Source organism: Globicephala melas, chromosome 20 (assembly GCF_963455315.2).
Source record: "Globicephala melas chromosome 20, mGloMel1.2, whole genome shotgun sequence".
NCBI lineage: Eukaryota > Metazoa > Chordata > Mammalia > Artiodactyla > Delphinidae > Globicephala > Globicephala melas.
In genome coordinates this window covers 41,004,774-41,026,080 of record NC_083333.1, presented here as the reverse complement: position 1 = coordinate 41,026,080, position 21,307 = coordinate 41,004,774, and the positions used below count along the sequence as shown (strand labels likewise).

Here is a 21,307-nt window from a genome sequence, read left to right as displayed (position 1 = left end):
CATAAAGATGTTCTCCTAGTAGAATGAAATAGAAAAAGAGAACTAATAACGTTCTAATATGTATCTCTTCTTGCCCCTCAAATCATCAAAAGTTTGCACAGAGAAGTACTGCACAAAGAAAACTCATTGAAGATGTTATAAATTGGTTATTTTTGAAATTCTTGGAAGTGATCACACAGTAAAGATAAATATATAATTTTACCCCAGAGAATTAATGTATTTCACTTAAACCAGTAATACATTTTTGCAATGATGTGATTAACATGGGTTCCTTTTGCCTAATTTCAGATTGTTAGGGGTTGGTTTTCTATTCTTTATGCACTGAGAATCAGAAACACTAATTATTCCCTTAAAGGGAAGGCTGATCCAGTTTTAACACATGGCCAGTTCAGAAAATATCAAAAGCAATCCTTTCCAAGAGAGTATTCAAACATAGAGGGAAAAAATATCTGAGGCATTGCCAATGTGTTAGATGACCATGGAACTAAATGACACCACTTTTAGGTTAACAACTGGAAATAGAGTCAAGAGTCCCATATCTAGACCCAGATGTGATAATCCAGTGACTGTTTGGGTCAATGCCTTTATTGTTCTGGGCCTCAGTTTATTAGTAAAGTGGGAGAGTTTGACTAGCCTGTGCCTATGGGCCATTAACTTGTTAATATCCTGTCATTCCATGTACAACATTCTGATGATGTCTTAGTGAATATGTGGATTTCTGTCTTCCTTTCCTCCAGCATTACTTCTCTGTACCAGCCTTGGAACAACGGCTTGCATGGCTACAATCTGAGAAAAAGACATCTTCTTCAGAGGACAGAGGTGCATAGTCTCTGTGTTTTAGTCCCTACTATACCTCAACATAATACGATGGATCCTAACGTTTGCAGTTCAGATCTTAGATGAGTTGCTCCCCCTCTTAGGGTCTTAGTATCTATCTGTAAGGAGGATCTTTCTTTTCCTGAATTTCGTTTTCTAGCTTTAACTTTCTTTTAGGCCCTGAAGGTTATTTATTTATTTATTTATCTATCTATCTGTGAGATAGAATAGCTTTTGGTCATCTCGCATTCTCAGTAAGGCCTTTCTGGGTGTCCCTTTCTCTGTCTCCACCCCGCCTTTCCTGCAGGCAGAAGTCTGGAGATCTGGAGAACTTTACGAACCACATCTTGTCCCTAGGTTGCATGGCTGCAGGTGACAATTCCGCCCAGTGTTTGGTTGCTGCAAACACATTCAAAGCATTAACTTCCCTCTGGCTCTTTTGTGGACCATGAATGCTCTGAGAATCCGTCAAGATGAGACCTTGAGGTCTTGTCTTGCCTTACAATATAAAATAAAAGACATGATTCAGCTCATGTGGAGTTTTACTGGCTACAAAACAGATGCAAAATAATGGGAATCTGACGATTGTATTCGGAAGGTAGAGCTTTAAGCTCATGAACTCATGCTCTGATTGAAAAAGTGCAGCCGTATATTAAGATCATTTTGGAACATCTGGTGAGATTGTTACAGAGAAAAAAAAAAGATTCTAAGTTTGATAACTCCAAGGGTACCTCTTAGAATTCACCCATTTGTGTCTGGGCAAGGACTTTCCATTGGGGGAGAATAGTTTTTACAATAGGCAGGAACTTTTATTGGCCTCACGTGTACTTTTAGATCTCATTCACTTGAGAAAGAATTATTCTTCCATTGATGCTCTCCTGTATGATGACCTTGATCTTTGGAGCTGCAGATGAAAAAAAAAAAGAGGAACAAACAGGTCACTGCCACGCTCTCCCCACCATCTGAACTGTACTCCTTTTCAGTTCCCTGTTCTCAGTACCCAAAGGCTCTCTGTGCCTTCCAAAATGATCACTAAGCCATATGGTGGGCTCTGCTGGAGTGAAAAGGGATCTTACCAGGAAGATTTTTCCTCCTACCCTCCAGGAAATGACGGTGTCTGAACAGTGTCACCTTCTAGCAGTCAGGACCTTCATCCTAGGTGTTCCTGATACAGAATCTAGTCTCTGACCACAAGTGCTGGAGGGGGCCTTTCTGCTTATATGGGCTTTGAACACTTGCACCACAGATCCTATGAGCTTATAGAGCACTAAATGCCGTTCTGGGGACCTCACTTTAAGATCTAGAAAGCATGCCTCATGAAGGATGGGTGAGAAGCCAGGAATGTTTATCATGGTCTCAGTTTTCAAAGATGTGATTTATTTGAATAAGTGCTTTGTTGATACATCAATAAACCGATTCTAGACCAAAGGGAAGACTTGAAACCATTAATAGAGATCCAGGGAGAACTTTGTTAAAGTCAAACCTCTCCAATAGTAGATTGGACCACCCCCTCCAGTAATGTGTTCCCCATCCCTGGACATGGCCAGAGAGAGGCTGAAGGACCATCTGTTGGGATCTTGCAGAGGGATGGCAATGAGACCAGCTGTTCTGTGATGGTTGCTTGGACTCTGAGTCCCTGAACCTCTAACGCCTTAGGACATTTTTATCATAAACAAATCAGAAAGTACCACCTGTCCCAAAATGTGGTTTCTTAGAACTTTTCTGTGAGATGTTCAAGGTAATCTGAGAAAATAGGGTTCCCAGGTCAAAGGTATTTGGGAACACTGGGTTAAACAAAGTAGAATTTTTGCTGTGGTTTCTCTCTCGTTCTTTTTCCTTTTCTTCCCTGCAGCAGTATTTGTTCCATCTTTAATACTGAAATACAGCCTGATTTTTCACAAAGAGGATAATAGTACACAGTATTCCCAGCCGTATCGGGCCGTAGAACACATCTTCTATAATACACAATTAAAATCTCATGGGACACTAGTGTTCAACAGAATATAGTTTGGGGAATTACGTGAAATCATTTCCTCTTAATTTTCTAGGGGTTTGGTCAACAGATCCCATAACTTGATAGAGATATAATAATATTAATGATCATTTTTATCTACTTTACTGCTTGCAAAGAGCTTTTATATATATCCTTTAGGACAATGTTGAGAGCTCACTTTGTTCTGTCTTATGTAATTTGTCAATTCAATATTCCTGGCAATTTGGGAAGAAAATGAAAATTGAACACAGAACATTCAGGAGTACACGAGGGGTTATGAGTACTGCAGAATGGATAAATGTGCTGATTTCTTTTAAAAAAGTAGATTCAAACAATGCAAGAATTTTTTTTACCTTTCACACTCGACTTAGATTCTTCCATTGTCCTATAAAAGTGATAAAGGCTCATTTTAGTATTAGCAACAATCATAAAAACTTCTCGGGCTTCCCTGGTGGCGCAGTGGTTGAGAGTCTGCCTGCCGACGCGGGGGACACGGGTTCGTGCCCCGGTCCGGGAGGATCCCACGTGCCGCGGAGCGGCTGGGTCCGTGAGCCATGGCCACTGAGCCTGCGCGTCCGGAGCCTGTGCTCCGCAGCGGGAGAGGCCACAGCAGTGAGAGGCCCGTGTACCGCAAAAAAAAAAAAAACACACACAAAAAAAACAATCAGATGCTCCCCAGAGCAGGGAGACCACTGCCAGCCCCGGGTCCTATGGCCCCTCCCTGGCTTGTCACTCCATCACTGGCCTTCCTTCCTCCTTCAAAGACACCAAGCTCGTTCCCTCCCTTGATGCGCTGTTCCCTCTGTCTGGAATGCTCCTTCCCTCTGGTCTGTTTCTTCTCATTTTCCAGTCTCAGATCAAATGCCACCTCCTGGAAAGACCAGACCTGACCATGGTAAAGACTATTGCCCAGACCCCTATCAACAACCATACTTTCCTTTCTTCTCAGTGCTTACCACTGTTTAAAATCCTCTTCCTGCTGTATTGGTTTATTCAGTCCCTCCTATTTACTGCCTGTCTCTTCCACTGCTCTGTGAGCTCTGGGTGAGCCCGATCTTGCCTGTCTTCTCCATTGAGGCACCCCTGGTGCTGAGAACAAGAACAGGCCCAGAGTAAGTGCTTAATAAAGATTCATTGAGCAAACAAATGAATCCAAACGATCTTATTGCTCTCATTGGTTGAATTTCTAAGTAATGTAAATATGTCTTAAAATTAAAGATATACTAGTAAACCATTGCCCTTTTATATACTCTGTTCCTTTTACGTTTTTATTTGGAAAAGGAATCCTGTTGCTTTTTAAAAAGTTGCCTGTCCCACAGCATCCCCTTTGGTGTGTTTTAAGATAAAGGGAATAGAAGGCAGGACAGGGAGAAGAAGCGACCCTGCTGCCTCTCCTCCAGCTACACCAAGGATTCTAGAGGAAAATGACCTTCTGGGCTGACCACAGGCACATACCTGGCCTGGAAGAAGCTTCTTCCCCACTTTATCCATCTCCAAACTCCAGAATCTCTCCACCATCTCCAAGGTGTTAGCTGGCATTCTGTTGCAAGGAAAGGAAGACTCAGGTTCCAGGGGGACTTTAAATGCACATACCTGGGAGGCCTGGTACAGTGGAACAGGTGAGTGTCCGTCTAGGAAAAGCCATGGTATCAGCTCCCGCATGAATGGAGAGAGAATGTCAAAGCGCCGTTGGATGGATGGAGGTGAAGCCATCCACACCGAATCCAAGCTGGGACAGGGGAGAAGAGCTAGATTTGGGGGTGGGGGGTGGGGACGGGGAGAACCTGCTTCCACCACTGACCTGCAGGTTTTGACCAAGTTTCCTTAAAGCATCTACTCTCGGATCCCCATCTACGGAATGGCCATAATTTAAACTGCCCTCCTTGGTTTAAAGAACACAGTAAGTAGTTGCCACGGACCAGCCGGAGAAAGAGGATCTCACCGCCCAGGGTCAGAAGTAGCACCGACGAATGGGGTCAGAAGGACCAAGACAGCTGATGGTTGGCAGGGCAAATTTTATTGCGCTACAGTTGCAGATTATATAGACTAGAAAAGGGAAGATTGCCAGACGGTGGTTTACATCATCTAGAGACTGTCTCGGCTCAAGGTTAACTTCCCTGGGAGGAAACCCATAAGCCCAGAATCATGCAGAATAACCTGCGTGTGCAGGGGGGAGACAGCTTCTCGTCTCAGTTCCCATTCTTTCTGATCCCTGGGCCCTGGTGGTTTATCTCCCATGGAACAGAACAAGGAGGGGAACAAGTAGGGACGGTCCCTTCGAGCAGCGGCGGCGGCATGCCTGGCATGTCCACAGCCTGCTCCCAAGGCTGACTGCCTCCCACAAGTAGTAACTAGATGTCGGCTCCTCTCTTATCAAGCATTGGAAGCCCCACACTACTGCCATGGGCCACCTCGCTGGCCTTATGCGCCACAATGTGTAGGAGAAAGGCAAGAGCCAGGCAGTGTGTATTCTTGCTCCAGACGCCCAGAAAACTCAGTTTGCCCTTTTGTAAACTGGAGAAGGGGCCAGTGTGGCAGGGGGAGGATTATAAAGCAGCACGAGGAAATCTGGGGGGCTGGTGGGTGTGTGTGGTGATAACTCTGCAGGGTACATACTTGGCAACACTTACCAGACTGCATGCTTTAAGTGTGTGCGGGTTATTGTAGGTCGATTAGCCGTCAGTGAGGCTTTATTTTCATGGAGGTAGTGATGCTTATGTATCCCTGTCTGGCACGTTGAACAAGCCCAGATGTGGTCACGGATGAGCACATCTGAGAAGGAAGTACACATACCCACATCAGCAGCTGGGCCTCAGAGACACGAGACCCACGGGCTGGAGGTGCAGCTGGCAATGGGCGCTCTGGAGCCAGACCACCCGGTCTGTGGGCAGTCTCCTCTTCCATGAGTTGGGTAATCAAGGCCCTCTCACCCACCAGGCATGGCCATGGGGTCAGCCCTCGAAACGGACAGATGAGGAATGAATGGTGGCCTGAGGAAGAGGTCGGGGTTGAGTCTCTTTCAACATCAAGAGTGTTTTGCATTCAAGGACCTCAGAGTGGATCCCACCTTGATACACAAAACCACACAATATGGGCTTCTAGAAATAGTGAAGGACCTGGATGAAAAAAGAAGTCTCCTGAGAGGAATTCTGGTAACACCGCCTCCAGGACAAGGGAGCCAGACTTCTGGGTTTTAGCAGCTATAGGACTTCCCAGAGTGAACAGCAATTCCCACAGGGCGGATGTCCTGCATCTTCTTACCCGAGTGTAGGTCCTGGGTGTTTCCAACTTGCTTCTGCTCAAGGCCCTCCCTTGAGCCTCTTGATAATCCATCCTGTGAGTGACTCCTTCTCAGAGCCACCCACATAAAACTAACCTCAAAAGGGAGCTCATGCAGGTGCCTATAAGAGACAAGAGGTTAAAACGTGCATCCAGGAGGAGAAAGGGGGCAGACCACCTAGGTGCGCCCACATCCCTTCCCCTCATGTCTCCCCACATTTCCCCATAGACAATAATCCTTTCATCGCTCACCCCAAGACTCTCCATCACATTCCAGTCCCTATGGTTCCTCCTCTCATGTCAGCCCTCCTCGTTGAGGCGGTCTCCAAGCTGTCTCCGCAGGGAGTTGGCTTCCTGATGGAGGAAGGGGACAATTCAAAGTATCACAAAGGATCCTAATGCTCTCCTCTGAGAGAGTGCAATTCAACTCATGCTTATTCCTAAGCTTTCGAAAGTTCGATTCTCTCTGATCCTCTCATTAACTGGCTTCTGTATTCAATGACTAACCTGAACATTCCACTTTACAGAGTGCTTTCAAGTCCATGACCTCCTTCCGCCTTTGTACTCAGTATACCACTCCTCACTTAAAGAGGTGCAGGGATTTGGACTCAGAGCCGAGATGCAATAGACCTTGATTTAAACTCCGGAGCCCAAACACCCAATCCAGTGTTCTTGTTAGTATACCATATAGACTATGGTTTGCTTCTTAGCCATGCGTAATAAGAAGGATAGAGCGCAGCTAAAGAGGAAACAAAGAATGTTTACTTCAAAATCTGCCAGCCTGGGATAGAATAGACTTAACTGGTGATTTGCTGATTTCACTAGTTTAGCTATTGATAAAGGAGGTAACTATCAGCTAATCTCTTCACACACCCAACACAGCTTAGCTGCTTGGGCTTAGGTGGATGTCAGACAGATTTGAATTGGGTTTCTTGTCTGCCACTTACTAGAAAGCTTCTAGAAGCTTCTAGAAACCTCAAGTGCTTCATCTGTAAGATGAAGTTCTAAAGCACTTAGCACAGCATTTGGCACACAGTAAGCACTCAATTAATATTAACTATCACCATTTACATTGTTCTGGCATTAAGGTTTGCACAAAATATCTGTCTTCTTTATTGTGCAACTAATCTAGCAATGATGTGAGCACTTTACAGTGTTTCCTCCAGGCAACACTGAACAGCAGAAAGAGCTCCGGACCAGAAAAGGGAGAGTTGGGTTGTGTTTCCAGCTCAGCCCTCTCTGCAGGGTGGTCCTGCTGGCTTCTCCTGTTACTAAACGGAGAATTGGAATAAAAGATCTGTGCAGGCCCGTGTGCTGCAGCCTGGGAGAGGAAGCGGCTGTGGGCACCGCCTGGCTGTTGACCTTTCCTCATTACTGGGCTTGCCAACCTCCTTCACCCTCATTCCTGCCACTGGCAGAAAAATCCTCGTCTCCTATCACAGATTACTCATTCTCTACAAATCCCTTTTTGTTTGGAGAACAGATTCCTCAGCTGGTTGAGCCTCTCCCACACCCCTTGGCACCTGGAAACAGGCTTTGGCGAGTTCGATCCTGTTGGAGAACTTCACCTGCTCATGGTTCTACTTGAGGCAGATCAGCTCCTCCTTCAGGGACTCCACCTGGGCCTCCAGGTCAGACTTGCACAGGGTCAGCTCATCCAGGATCCTGCTCAGACTCTTCAGATCTGCCTCCACCAGCTGCCTCAAGGACACCTCTGTCTCATACCTGTGATACAGGAGCATCAGAGGCAGGCCTGGTTTAGTTTGTCAGACAACTGGGAGTTGGGGCTTGTGGTTTTTACAGCCATCTCGTTCATATAGGTTTTCAACGTGCTACCGAAGCTCCTGGAGGAAAAGGCACTGGTAATTATTTTTTAATAAATGAAGAGCCAGTGGATTTAATGGGATAAAAGCACATAAACCGTGAGATTTCCAAAATTAAAACACTTCCTCCATTCTCCTGATTGGACTCTGTGCATAGCGGAGCATCAGGGGAACACGACTTCTACACTGGATGGGATTCGGAGATGTCCTCTGGAAAGGAAAAGCAGGCAGAGTCTGACTCTGGAGAAGGGTTCTCTGAGCTCTGGTTAGCAATGGCTCTGTCGATCTTAGGGAAACCGTCTAGGGAAAACTTTGTCAATGTTTGTTGGTACAGAGGACAGGCTAAGGGGAAGGAGAGGAAAGAGGGAAGACAACAGCCCCCTTACCCATTCACTTGGTCCTAAAGTCATCTGAGGCCAGCTTGGCGTTGTCAGTCTGCACCACCAGCCTGGCGTTGTCAGACCGCTGCACAGGATCTAGAAGACCCAAAACATTCTAGAATAAGCTTGGTTATTTTTAGCCAATCCCTACTAATTCACTTACTTGGAAGGAACAGAATGAGAAATCACAGTGGATCTTATATAAGATTATTAAATGCTGTCCATGTGCAATAGTTGCTCAATAAATATTTAAGAAATCAAACTAGGGGGAAAAAAGAACACTGACATATGCAAGAAAAGTGTCAATAGATACACAATTTTTCCTTTTCTTTCCTAATAAGCAATACTGAGAAGCTGATAATAACTAACATTTCTCTTTAAAAACCTACTGTATGTCTGGCATGGTAGCAGGAGCTGAAGATACAAAAATGAGTAAGCACTAGATCCTGCCCACAAAAAACTTCCAATTTAGTGGAGAAGATAAATATGTCAACTAGCAATTGGAGGGGGCAGAGTCATGGATGGAGCCACGCCCTCCCATCCATCCTGGATGGGTTGGTCCTATGTTCTTCTAGGTAGCTTCCACTCTCTGATTTCAGCCAACTCTTCTATGCCCTCACTGGACACTGTGCACCATGAGAAGCCCAGAAGCCTCCAGGTCAAGACGATGAAAAGATAATTAGGTACCCAGAAGAGGACAGCAACAAGAGGTCAGAGCAGTCAAAAGCCCAGGTAAGAGAGAGAGAAATTGGTCCAATTCGTACAAAAATTTCACTTTCTTAGCTTCCTTCTTGGGCTCAGTCTCTTCTCTTACCTCAGGATAATAGTTCCAGAGTCTTGGCAAATGCACGGAAGCATTCGGAGGCAGCTTTTTTTTTTTTTTTTTTTTTTTTTGCGGTATGCGGGCCTCTCACTGTTGTGGCCTCTCCCGTTGCGGAGCACAGGCTCCGGACGCGCAGACTCGGCAGCCATGGCTCACGGGCCCAGCCGCTCCGCGGCATGTGGGATCTTCCCGGACCGGGGCACGAACCCGTGTCCCCTGCATCGGCAGGCGGACTCTCAACCACTGCGCCACCAGGGAAGCCCCGGAGGCGGCTTTTAATTACAGTTTATTTATGCAAAGTGCTGCTACCTCCACACAGACTAACACTATGCAAATACTCAGATCTAACAGTCCTGGAACCAGAATAAGACCAGCCCTCAAGAAAACAGAATGGAAAAGCAAGACTTTAACCCATGTGTTTCAATCACACCGAGAGCTTATATTGTTTCTTAATCATATCTCGAATTCCCTCCCTACAACTTCCTGCTGGAGGTAGTGGGGTGCCCACCCCCTCACCTTCTGCTGGAGATCCTCGATGGTCCGGAAGCGGGACTGGTAGTCGGGGCACACAAGGGGATCTTGTTACTGGCTCTGCTCCCAGATGCGGCTCTCCAGCTCTGCGTTGTCCCGCTCCAGCTGGCGCACCTTCTCCTGGTAGTTGGCCAGCCGGCTGTTCAGGAACTGCATGGTCTCCTTCTCGTTGCCGTTGAAGGAGCCCTCACAGAGGCAGCCGCTGTTGCCCACGTTGACGGGGATGTTGCAGGACCCGGGCAGGGTGGAGCCGTGGCAGCTGCGGGGCACGCAGGGCCGGGAGAAGCAACTGGAGCTGCAGCTCAGGCTGGGCAGGGAGCAGCTGTAAGGCATGGTGATGGAGGGAGTGAGGTGACCGGCGGAAGACAGAGTCCAAGTTGTCCAAGCCACAGAGCTGTGGGTCTCCTTCCTCTTGGGAGCATTTATAGCCCCTCTGCAGAGGGTATGGATGTGGAAGACAGCCCTTTTTTATTACTCATTGGGTTGTCAAAAGCCTTTCCCCTTGGCGTGTTATGTTTCCTCAGAAGAGTCCCTCATCTCATAAAAGACTTTAGTTGGGCTTCTTGATAAGTCAGAACTCCTCTTCCATGCTGTGCATCAGTGAAGTAAGAGCTTTATGGTGTGGTTTCAAAGGGCTGGACTCGTGAAAGCCCTGGCCTTCATTTGTGGGGTGTGGTAGGTCCAGGAACGCTATGGCTTCTTCGCTTCCTGGCTTGACAGCCCTGATTCTTCTTGCTGATATGGAAAAGTATAGCCCTTGCCCATGTATCACTCCCTTGGTCAAATTCCAAATTCATGGTTCTCAGAAAGAAGAATAGATCCCCTCTAGGATCATTAAAATAGCCTGGTTCCCAGTGGCCCTGTTACCTGATATGACAGGCGTCATCATATCCATAATAATGTCAATCAACGAAACAGCAGATAGTCACCAGGATCATGGTTTGTATAGGGCACCGTGAGGAATATGGAAGGTAGGATCAGGGCTGTGGTCAGAAGGAGCTCACACTTGTTGAGCACCTGTACAAGCCCAAGTTGGTACTAGACACTCTTCACAAACACGATCTTATTCACATCTCACCATGACCTTTCGAGGTACATGATAATATTCCCATTTTACAGACAGGCAAACAGAGGCATAGAGAGTAGGGGTTAATGTGTTGTGAATCCAGGATTTCAACACAGATCTCTGTTCTTTCCATCATACCATGCTGCTTAAATTAATGAACGAACTCCTTCCCTAACTTCTTCTGACAAGTCATCTCTCCCTCCTGTCTTAGCTTTCATTTCACTTTGAGCATCACATTGCATGACTTATATGCATATCTCTCTGTGTATTTGAGTTCCCAGAAGCAAAGACATGGTCTAGTTCATCTTTGAATCCTCTGCTCTAGGCACATGGTACACAATAGGGACCCAATGGACATTTGTTGGGTGGATGAAGGAATGAGCATTGTATAATAATATGAGGCAAGAGATGATAAGGGAGAAGTTGAAAAAATGGGGAGAGAGAGCACAGCCAGAACTGGAAGTTCACAGGGATAGATTTGTGCCGGGACGGGGAGGCTTCTAAGAAGCAGAGAGGAGAAAAGCAGATACTGCATGTGGAAGAATCATGTGCACACAGAACGGTGCAGGAAAGCCCAAGGCATGGTTGAGTACGACTAGGTAACTGGGAGGGGAGAGAGTGAAGGGAAGTGGTGGAAAATAGAGCTGGATGCGGAGGTTGTGACCATATGGCAGAGGTCTTCAATGACAAAGCTAAGGAGCTTAGACTTCCCTGGAGGGCAACATTTTAGCAAACATTTATCTGTTTTAGCAAAATGAAGATAAGGCTGGAAGCAGAGGAGCGGCAAGGTTATTGTAATAGTCTGGGTCCGCAGTAATAAAGAATTGAGTTTAGGTATCTGTAGGGGAAGTGTAAAAGAAGAAACTGGTGTAAGAACCATTTTCAAAGAAACATTTTTTTTTAATTAGCAATCTGAGAGAGGGTCAAGAATGAAACCAAAATTTGGCAAGCATAAGAATTCAGGAGAAAACTTTACCATTCACAGAAACACAGAGAGCAGGAGAAAGCACTGTTTTGCACATCAAGGATGAGTTAGCTCACTTCCTTTAACAAACATTTACTGAGTCCGTCCTATATGCCAGACACAGAGCTAGGCACTGGGGATGCAACAATGAGCAAGAGAGGCAAACCTACAACCTAGTGGAGAATGCACACCAGCCAGGTGGATGATACATCTGTCATGGGGGGAAGCCCCAGCTGCTGGAAGAACGTGCAGCCGGAGATCTAACCAGACTTAGCAGAGGTCAAGGAAGGCTTTCTTGAGGAATTGATGATATTGCTGAGAGCTGAAACTAAGTGAAGAGGAAGGAGATTGTTCTGGGTAGAGTTGGGGCAAACATGAGGGCCAGAAGTGAGCGAGCACATTGCATTTGGCCATATTTCCCATTTTTCACAAACAACTTAAACAGAAAATGATATTTTTGTGGCTCACTGGGGAAAAGTGACTGGACTGCCTTGGCCAACTATTCTGAGGACTCAGAGCATCAGTACCATGACTCCCTCTAGCCCATTCACCTCAATAAGTTGGGAAGTTCTGCATTAGAGGAATTGGAAAAAGCTTAGTAAGGATGGTATGAGCCAGGGAGTAACAGATGATCATAGAGGAGAAGCAGACAACCTCAGCCAGCACCAGCATCCCTCCAAAGTGGTTCTTGCCCAGGGCCCAGCCCCACACATCAGACTGCCTGCAACTATTGCAGCTGGGTCTTACAGCCAGCTGCACTGGTGACAAGCCCCCACACTAGTGTGCCTACAGCAATAGTGACCCAGCCACAGACACACACAGATTACACAGCCCTGGAGCACCTGCCTCTGGTAACCAACTGGGACCCCACTGCTGGGCCCCACGAAACACCTTCTACACAAAGCCACTCCTTCAAGACAGGGAGACATAGATGGTCTACCTCATGTGTAGAAACAAACACAGAGAGTTAAGTAAAGTGAGGAGATAAAGAATATGTTCCAAGTGAAAGAAAGGAATATGTCCCTTAGAAAAATAAATAAATGAAATGGCAATAATCAATCTTCCAGATAAGGAGTTCAAAGTAATGGCCATAAAGACATTCAGCAAACTCAGAAGAATGGAGGAACACGGTGATAACATCAACAAAGGGATGAAAAATATGAAAAAGAACCAATCAGAGCTGGAGAATACAATAACAGAAATGAAAAATACACTAGAGGGAATCCTAACCCTGTCAGTCCAGTTGTAAAGACTCCATGCTCCCACTGCAGGGGACAAGGGTTTAATCTCTGGTCAGGGAACTAAGATCCCACATGCCATGCAGTGCAACAAAAAAAAAAAAAAAAAAAAAGAAAGAAAAGAAAAGAAAAAGAAAAAATCAATAAGGAAATATTGGCATTAAATGATACATAAGATCAGATAGACTTAATAGCTATATACAGGACTTTCCACCCCAAAACAGCAGATTCATATTCTTTTCAAGTGCACATGGAGCATTTTCCAGGATAGATTACATGTTAGGCAACAAAACCAGTCTCAGTAAATTTAAGGAGATTGAAATCATATCAAGCACCTTTTCTGACCGTAATGATATGAGACTACAAATCAACTACAAGAGCAACACTGGAAAAAAACACAAATACATGGAGTCTAAACACCATGCTACTAAGCAACCAATGTGTTATTGAAGAAATCATAAAGTACCTTGAGAAAAATGAAAATGGAAACACAACAATCCAAACTCTATGGGACACAGCAAATGCAGTTCTAAGAGGGAAATGTATAGCAATACAGACCTGCCACAGGAAATAGGAAAAATCTCAAATAAACAACCTAACTTTATGCCTAAAGGAACTAGAAAAAGAACAAAGTCCAGAGGTAGTAGAAGGAAGAGAATAATAAAGATCAGAGTGAAAATAAGTGAAATAGAGGCTAAAGAAACAATAGAAAATATCAGTGAAACTAAAAGCTGGTTCTTTGAAAAGATAAACAATTCTATAAACCTTTAACCAAACAAAGAAAGAAAAAGGAGAGGGCCCAAAAAAATCAGAAATGAAAGAGGAAAAGTTACAACCAACACCAAACACCAAATTATCATAAGAGTTTACAATGAAAAATTATACACCAACAAATTGGACAACCTAGAAGAAATGGATAAATTCCTACAAATGTAAAGTCTCCTAAGACTGACTCAGGAAGAAAAAGAAAATCTGAATAGACCAATTACTAGTCATGAAATCAAATCAGAAAAAAAAAAAACACCCAACAAACAGAAGTCCAAGACCAAAAGTCTTCACAGGTCAATTCTACCAAGCATTTAAAGAAACTTAGTACCTGCTTCTGAAACTATTCCAAAATATTGAAGAGGAAGGAATGCTTCTAAACTCATTCTACTAGGCCAGAATTACCCTGATACCAAAACCAGACAAAGGCACTACAAAAAAATTTAATCACAGGCCAATAACCTTGATGATCATAGATGCAAAAATCCTCAACAAAAATCCTCAAAAAAAAAAAAAATCCTCAACAAAATATTAGCAGACCTAATTTAACAATACATTAAAATGACCATGCACCATAATTAAGTGGGATTTATCCCAGGGATGCAGGGATGTTTCAATATCCACAAATCAACCGATGTGTTACACCACATTAACAAAGGGGAGAATAAAAATCATATATCATCTCCATAGATGCAGAAATAACTTTTGACAAAATTCAACATCTATTTATGATACAAACTCTCAACAAAGCGGGCATAGAGGGAAAATATCTCAACAGAATAAAGTCCATATATGACAAACCCACAGTTAACCTCGTACTCAATGGTGAAAAGCTGAAAACATTTCCCCTAAGATCAGAAACAAGACAAGGATGCGTACTCTTGCCACTTTTATTCAACATATTATTGGAAGTCTTAGTCACAGCAATCAGACAAGACAAAAAGAAAAGAAAACAAATTCAACTTAGAAAGAAAGAAAGAAAACTGTCATGGTTTGCATTAGACATGATACTATATATAGAAAACCCTATAGATGACACCAAAAAAATTTAGAATAAATGAATTCAGTAAAGTTGCAGAATACAAATTTAATACACAGAGATCAGCTCGGTGCTTTGTGACTGCCTGGAGGGGTGGGATGGGGAGGGTGGGAGGGAGGGAGATGCAAGAGGGAGGAGATATGGGCACGTATGTGTATGTATAGCTGATTCACTTTGTTATAAAGCAGAAACTAACACACCATTGTAAAGCAATTATACTTCAATAAAGATGTTTTTTAAAAATCTATAATGTTTCTATACACTAATAATGATCAATTGGAAAGAGAAATTAAGAAAACAATCCCATTTACAGTTACATCAAAAAGAATAAAATATGTAGCAATAAATCTAATCAAAGTGGTGAAAGACCTGCACTCTGAAAACTATAAGACATTGATGAAAGAAACTGAAGATGACACAAATAAATGGAAAGATATACTGTTTTCATAGACTAGAAGAATTAATATTATTAAAATGTCCATACTGAAAGTGAGGAGATGAAAAAAGATATTCCATGCAAATGGAAATCAAAAGGAAGCTGGAGTAGCAATTCTCATATCAGACAAAACAGACTTCACTCTTCACTTTGACTTCACTCAAAATAGACAAATCAACAGAATTAAAAATGAAAAAGAAGTAACAACTGACACTGCAGAAATACAAAGGATCATGAGAGATTACTACAAGCAACTATATGCCAATAAAATGGACAACCTGAAGGAAATGGACAAATTCAAGGAAAGCACAACCTTCCAAAACTGAACCAGGAAGAAATAGAAAATATAAACAGACCAATCACAAACACTGAAATTGAAACTGTGATTAAAAATCTTCCAAAAAACAAAAGCCCAGAACCAGATGGATTCACAGGCAAATTCTATCAAACATTTAGAGAAGAGCTAACACCTATCCTTCTCAAACTCTTCCAAAATATAGCAGAGAGAGGAACACTCCCAAACTCATTCAATGAGGCCACCATCACCCTGATACCAAAACCAAAGATGTCAGAAAAAAAGGAAACTACAGGCCAATATCACTGATGAACATAGATGCAAAATTCCTCAACAAAATACTAGCAAACAGAATCCAACAGCACATTAAAAGGATCCTACAGCATGATCAAGTGGGGTTTATCACAGGACTGAAAGGATTCTTCAATATATGCAAATCAATCAATATGATAAACCATATTAACAAATTGAAGGACAAAAAACATATGATAATCTCAATAAATGCAGAAAAAGCTTTGGACAAAATTAAACACCATTTATGATTAAAAAACTCCAGAAAGTAGACATAGAGGGAGCTTACCTCAACATAATAAAGGCCATATATGACAAACCCACAGCCAACATCATTCTCAATGGTGAAAAACTGAAGCCATTTCCTCTAAGATCAGGAACAAGACAAGGTTGTCCACTCTCGCCACTATTATTCAACATAGTTTTGGACGTTTTAGCCACAGCAATCAGAGAAGAAAAAGAAGTAAAAGGAATCCAAATCAGAAAAGAAGAAGTAAAGCTGTCACTGTTTGCAGATGACATGATACTATACATAAAGAATCCTAAAGATGCTACCAGAAAACTACTAGAGCTAATCAATCAATTTGGTAGAGTAGCAGGATCCAAAATTAATGCACAGAAATCTCTTGCAATCCTATACACTAATGATGAAAAATCTGAAAGAGAAATTAAGGAAACACTCCCATTTACCACTGCACCAAAAAGAATAAAATACCTAGGAATAAACCTACCTAAGGAGACAAAAGACCTGTATGCAGAAAAACTATAAGACACTGATGAAAGAAATTAAAGATGATACAAACTGACGGAGAGATATACCATGTTCTTGGATTGGAGGAATCAACATTGTGAAAATGACCATACTACTCAAAGCAATCAACAGATTCAATGCAATCCTTATAAAACTACCAATGGAATTTTTCACAGAACTAGAACAAAAAAAAATGCACAATTTGTATGGAAACACAAAAGACCCTAAATAGCCAAAGCAATCTTGAGAAAGAAAAACGGAGCTAGAGGAATCAGGCTCCTGGACTTCAGACTATACTACAAAGCTACAGTAATCAAGGCAGTATGGTACTGGCACAAAAACAGATATATAGATCAATGGAACAAGATGGAAAGCCCAGAGATAAACCCATGCACCTATGGTCACCATATTTTTGATAAAAGAGGTAAGAATATACACTGGAGAAAAGACAGTCTCTTCAATAAGTGGTGCTGGGAAAACTGGACAGCTACATGTAAAAGAATGGAATTAGAACACTCCCTAACACCATACACAAAAATAAACTCAAAATGGATTAAAGACCTAAATGTAAGGCCAGATACTATCAAACTCTTAGAGGAAAACATAGGCAGAACACTCTATGGCATAAATCACAGCAAGATCCTTTTTGATCCACCTCCTAGAGAAATGGAAATAAAAACAAAAATAAACAAATGGAACCTAATGAAACTTAAAAGCTTTTGCACAGCAAAGGAAACCATAAACAAGACGAAAAGACAACTCTCAGATTGGGAGAAAATATTTGCAAACAAAGCAACTGACAAAGTATTAATCTCCAAAATTTACAAGCAGCTCATGCAGCTCAATACCAAAACAACTCACAACCCAATCCAAAAATGGACAGAAGACCTAAATAGACATTTCTCCAAAGAAAATATACAGATTGTCAACAAATACATGAAAGGATGCTTAACATCACTAATTATTAGAGAAATGCAAATCAAAACTACAATGAGGTATCACCTCACACCAGTCAGAATGGCCATCCTCAAAAAGTTTACAAACAATAAATACTGGAGAGGGTGTGGAGAAAAGGGAACCCTCTTGCACTGTTGGTGAGAATGTAAGTTGATATAGCCACTATGGAGAACAGTACAGAGGTTCCTCAAAAAACTAAAAATATAACTACCATATGACCCAGCAATCCTGCTACTGGGTATATACCCTGAGAAAACCATAATTCAAAAAGAGTCATGTACCACAATGTTCATTGCAGTACTATTTACAATAGCCAGGACATGGAAGCAAACTAAGTGTCCATCGACAGATGAATGGATAAAGAAGATGTGGCACATATATACAATGGAATATTACTCAGCCATAAAAAGAGATGAAATTGAGTTATTTGTAGTGAGGTGGATGGACCTAGAGTCTGTCATACAGAGTGAAGTAAGTCAGAAAGAGAAAAACAAATACCATATGCTAACACATATATATGGAATCTGAAAAAAAAAAAATGTTCTGAAGAACCTAAGTGCAGGACAGGAATAAAGACGCAGACGTAGAAAATGGACTTGAGGACACAGGGAGGGGGAAGGGTAAGCTGGGACGAAGTGAGGGAGTGGCATGAACTTATATATACTACCAAATGTAAAATAGATAGCTAGTGGGAAGCAGCCGCATAGCACAGGGAGACCAGCTTGGTGCTTTGTGACCACCGAGAGGGGTAGGATAGGGAGGGTTGGAGGGAGACACAAGAGGGAGGAGATATGGGGATATATGTATTTGTATAGCTGATTCACTTTGGTATAAAGTAGAAACTAACACACTTTGTAAAGCAATTATACTCTAATAAAGATGTTAAAGAAACAAACAAAAAAAACACACTTCTATATGACTGCAACCCATAATTGACTGGAAAACCAAGTCCTAAAGAGATTTCCCAAAAATTAGCTGGAATCTGTGTGTAGAAGACAACTTTGAAGCATGTCATTGTATCATCCTGCTCCAATTTTTTAAATATTCTCCATACTTTATAGTGATATCTTATGTATAACTATAGAGAGAACATGGTTCAAATCCCATAATTGCTAATAACCAACTATGATTTCAAGCATGTTTCTAAGGCTCAGTTTACTCATCTGTAAAATGGATTTAATTTGCAGCATTGTTAGTAAGATTAATTAAGATAAGCTCCTAGTATTTTGCTTAACCCATAGTTGAGTTCAGTAGATGTGAGCTATATTAGTTTCCCATTCCTGCTGTCACAAATGACCTCAAATTTAGTGGCGTAAAACAAAACTGTATTATTGTAAATTTCTATAAGTCAGAAGTCTGACACAGGTCTAAAATCAAGGGTTTACTCTCTCTGGGTTAAAATCAAGGTATGGAGTTGCATTTCTGTGCACTAGGAATGAACAATCTGAAAAAGAAATTAGAAGGAAAATTATATTTACAACAGCATCAAAAGGAATAAAAAACTTAGGAATAAACATAACCAAGGAGGCAAAAGACTTGTACACTGAAAAACTGCAAAACATTGCCAAAAGAAACTAAGGAAGACGTATGTAAATGGAAAGACATCCCATGTTTATGGATTGGAAGATTTAATGTTGTTATGGTAACAATATTGCTCAAAGCAATCTACAGATTCAATGCAATCTCTATAAAAATCTCAGTGATGTTTTTCTGCAAAATGACTCATAGACCTAAACATCAGAGCTAAAATGATAAAACTCTCAGAAGAAAACATAGGAGAAAATCTTCGTGACATTGGATTTGGCACTGATTTCTTGGTGATGACACCAAAAGCACAGATAACAAAAGGAAAAGAGTGAAAAGGCAACCCACAGAATGGGAGAATATTGTCAAATCATATACCTAATAAGGGATTCATATCCAGAATTTATAAAGAACTCCTACAACTTAAAGAATAAAAACCAGAAAATGAGTATTGGGGAGAGATTGCAATCCTTGAACATTGCTTGTGGGAATGTTAAGTGGTTCAGCCACAGTGGAAAACAGTATGGAGGTTACTCAAAAAATTAAACATAGAATTACCATATGATTCAGTAACTCCACATCTAGGTACATAAACACACACGCACACACACAAATTGAAAGCAGGGATTTGAACAGAAGATGTATGTACACCCATGTTGATAGCAGCATGTCACAATAACCAAAAGGTGGAGACGCCCCGAAATACCCATCAATGATGAATGAACAAACAAAATGCATTACATACATACAATGGAATATTATTAAATCTTTAAAAGAACTAAATTCTGATACATGCTCCAACATGGATGAACCTGGAAAACGTTATACAATGAAAAAAGCCAGACCCTAAAGGACAAATAATATACAATTCCATTTCTTTTTTTTTTTTTTTTTTTTTGGCTGGGTTGGGTCTTTGTTGCTGCACACAGACTTTCTCTAGTTGCGGCGAGCGTGGGCTACTCTTCGTTGTGGAGCGTGGGCTTCTCGTTGCGGTGGCTTCTCTTGTTGTGGAGCACGGGCTCTAGGCGCACGGGCTGCAGTAGTTGTGACTCGTGGGCTTAGTTGCTCCACGGCATGTGGGATCTTCCCGGACCAGGGCTTGAACCCGTGTCCCCTGCATTGGCAGGCGGATTCTTAACCACTGTGCCACCAGGGAAGTCCTACATTTCTTTATAGACAGAAAATAGAATAGAGGTCATATAGACAGAAAATAGAATAGAGGTCACCAGGGGCTCAGGGCAGCGGGGGTTGGGGAGTTATTGTTTAATGAGTCCAGAGTTTCCGTTTGAGATGATGAAAAAGTTCTAGAGATGGGTAGAGGCGATAGTTGCACCACAATATGAATATACTTCATGCTACTGAATTGTACACTAAAAATGGATAAAATGGTCAATTTATGTTATATATATTTTACTCAAATTTTTAAAAATCAGGGTGTTGGCAAGACTGTGCTCCTTTCTGGAAACTCTTCATTAGAGTTAAAGAAAGATACCCATTCTTTTTTTTTTTTTTTTTTTTTTTTTGCGGTACGCGGGCCTCTCACTGCTGCGGCCTCTCCCGCCACAGAGCACAGGCTCTGGACGCCCAGGCCCAGCGGCCATGGCTCACAGGCCCAGCCGCTCCGCGGCATGTGGGATCTTCCCGGACCGGGGCACGAACTCGCGTCCCCTGCGTCGGCAGGCGGACTCCCAACCACTGTGCCACCAGGGAAGCCCAAGAGCCCCATTCTTGATGAACACTGATATCACTTTCAACGCTCTGAGATTTCCTGCAGCACCAGCCTGAGTGTTCACAGTGCCAGGGACTAGGCTTATAATAGCCCTGCTAGGGGAGTAGTTTCATCCTTTTAAGAAATTATAAATAACTTGCAGCCAGGACCGTGTCTTTCATTATGTGCCTCTCCCCTCCCCACCATCCAGGGTCTGCACAGAGCAGGTAGCCAACAGACACTGGTTGGATTGAATAGAGGAAGGCGGAAGTATCAAAGGAAAAGTTGGTGGGTTCTCTGAGCCCCAGATGCGGGGAGGGGAAGTGAACAGCTGTAGCCCAGGCTGCTAACGATCCCCAGGAAGGATATCAGAAGGAAGGAGGAAGTCCTGGACACAGTACGCAAGCCAGATGGGCCCTTTGCTGCACGGTCCTGAGGCTGCCTGAACGAGCAGTAACCCAGATAATACAGTGCTGGACCTAAAACTTCCTGCTGGGAAAAGATGAGCTTTCCAGAGCCTCTTTCCAGCCCCCAGCTCATGCCTCCTCACTTTAGATTTGGATAAAATCAGCTCTAGGAGATGTCCTGGTCAAGAGGGGTGAGGAAGAAGACCCAGGAATGGCCAAAG

At 42.7% G+C, this 21,307-nt stretch overlaps 2 protein-coding genes across 7 annotated transcripts in view; one reads left to right on the top strand and one right to left on the bottom strand.

Moving 5' to 3' along the window:
- The window catches only part of LOC115843764 (keratin, type I cuticular Ha4-like), a 43,061-nt gene extending 33,083 nt beyond the window's left edge, over window positions 1-9,978 (bottom strand). Inside the window, 4 exon segments of the mRNA XM_030840161.3 lie at window positions 6,402-6,442; window positions 7,657-7,813; window positions 8,306-8,376; window positions 9,619-9,978. Of these exon segments, the coding sequence (XP_030696021.2) occupies window positions 6,402-6,442; window positions 7,657-7,813; window positions 8,306-8,376; window positions 9,619-9,978 (629 nt within the window).
- Window positions 1-21,307, top strand: part of LOC138842462 (uncharacterized) — a 147,443-nt gene that overhangs the window by 103,605 nt on the left and 22,531 nt on the right. Inside the window, exons 4-5 of one of the 6 annotated variants that reach the window (XR_011377021.1) lie at window positions 738-819; window positions 1,124-1,280. The exons of 4 other annotated variants lie outside the window; for them this stretch is intronic. The gene's annotated coding sequence lies outside the window, so the exon portion shown is untranslated. Of the gene's footprint in view, window positions 1-737; window positions 820-1,123; window positions 1,281-8,601; window positions 9,024-21,307 lie in introns of those variants that run through there. One more of the 6 variants, XM_070044414.1, reaches the window with a different exon arrangement.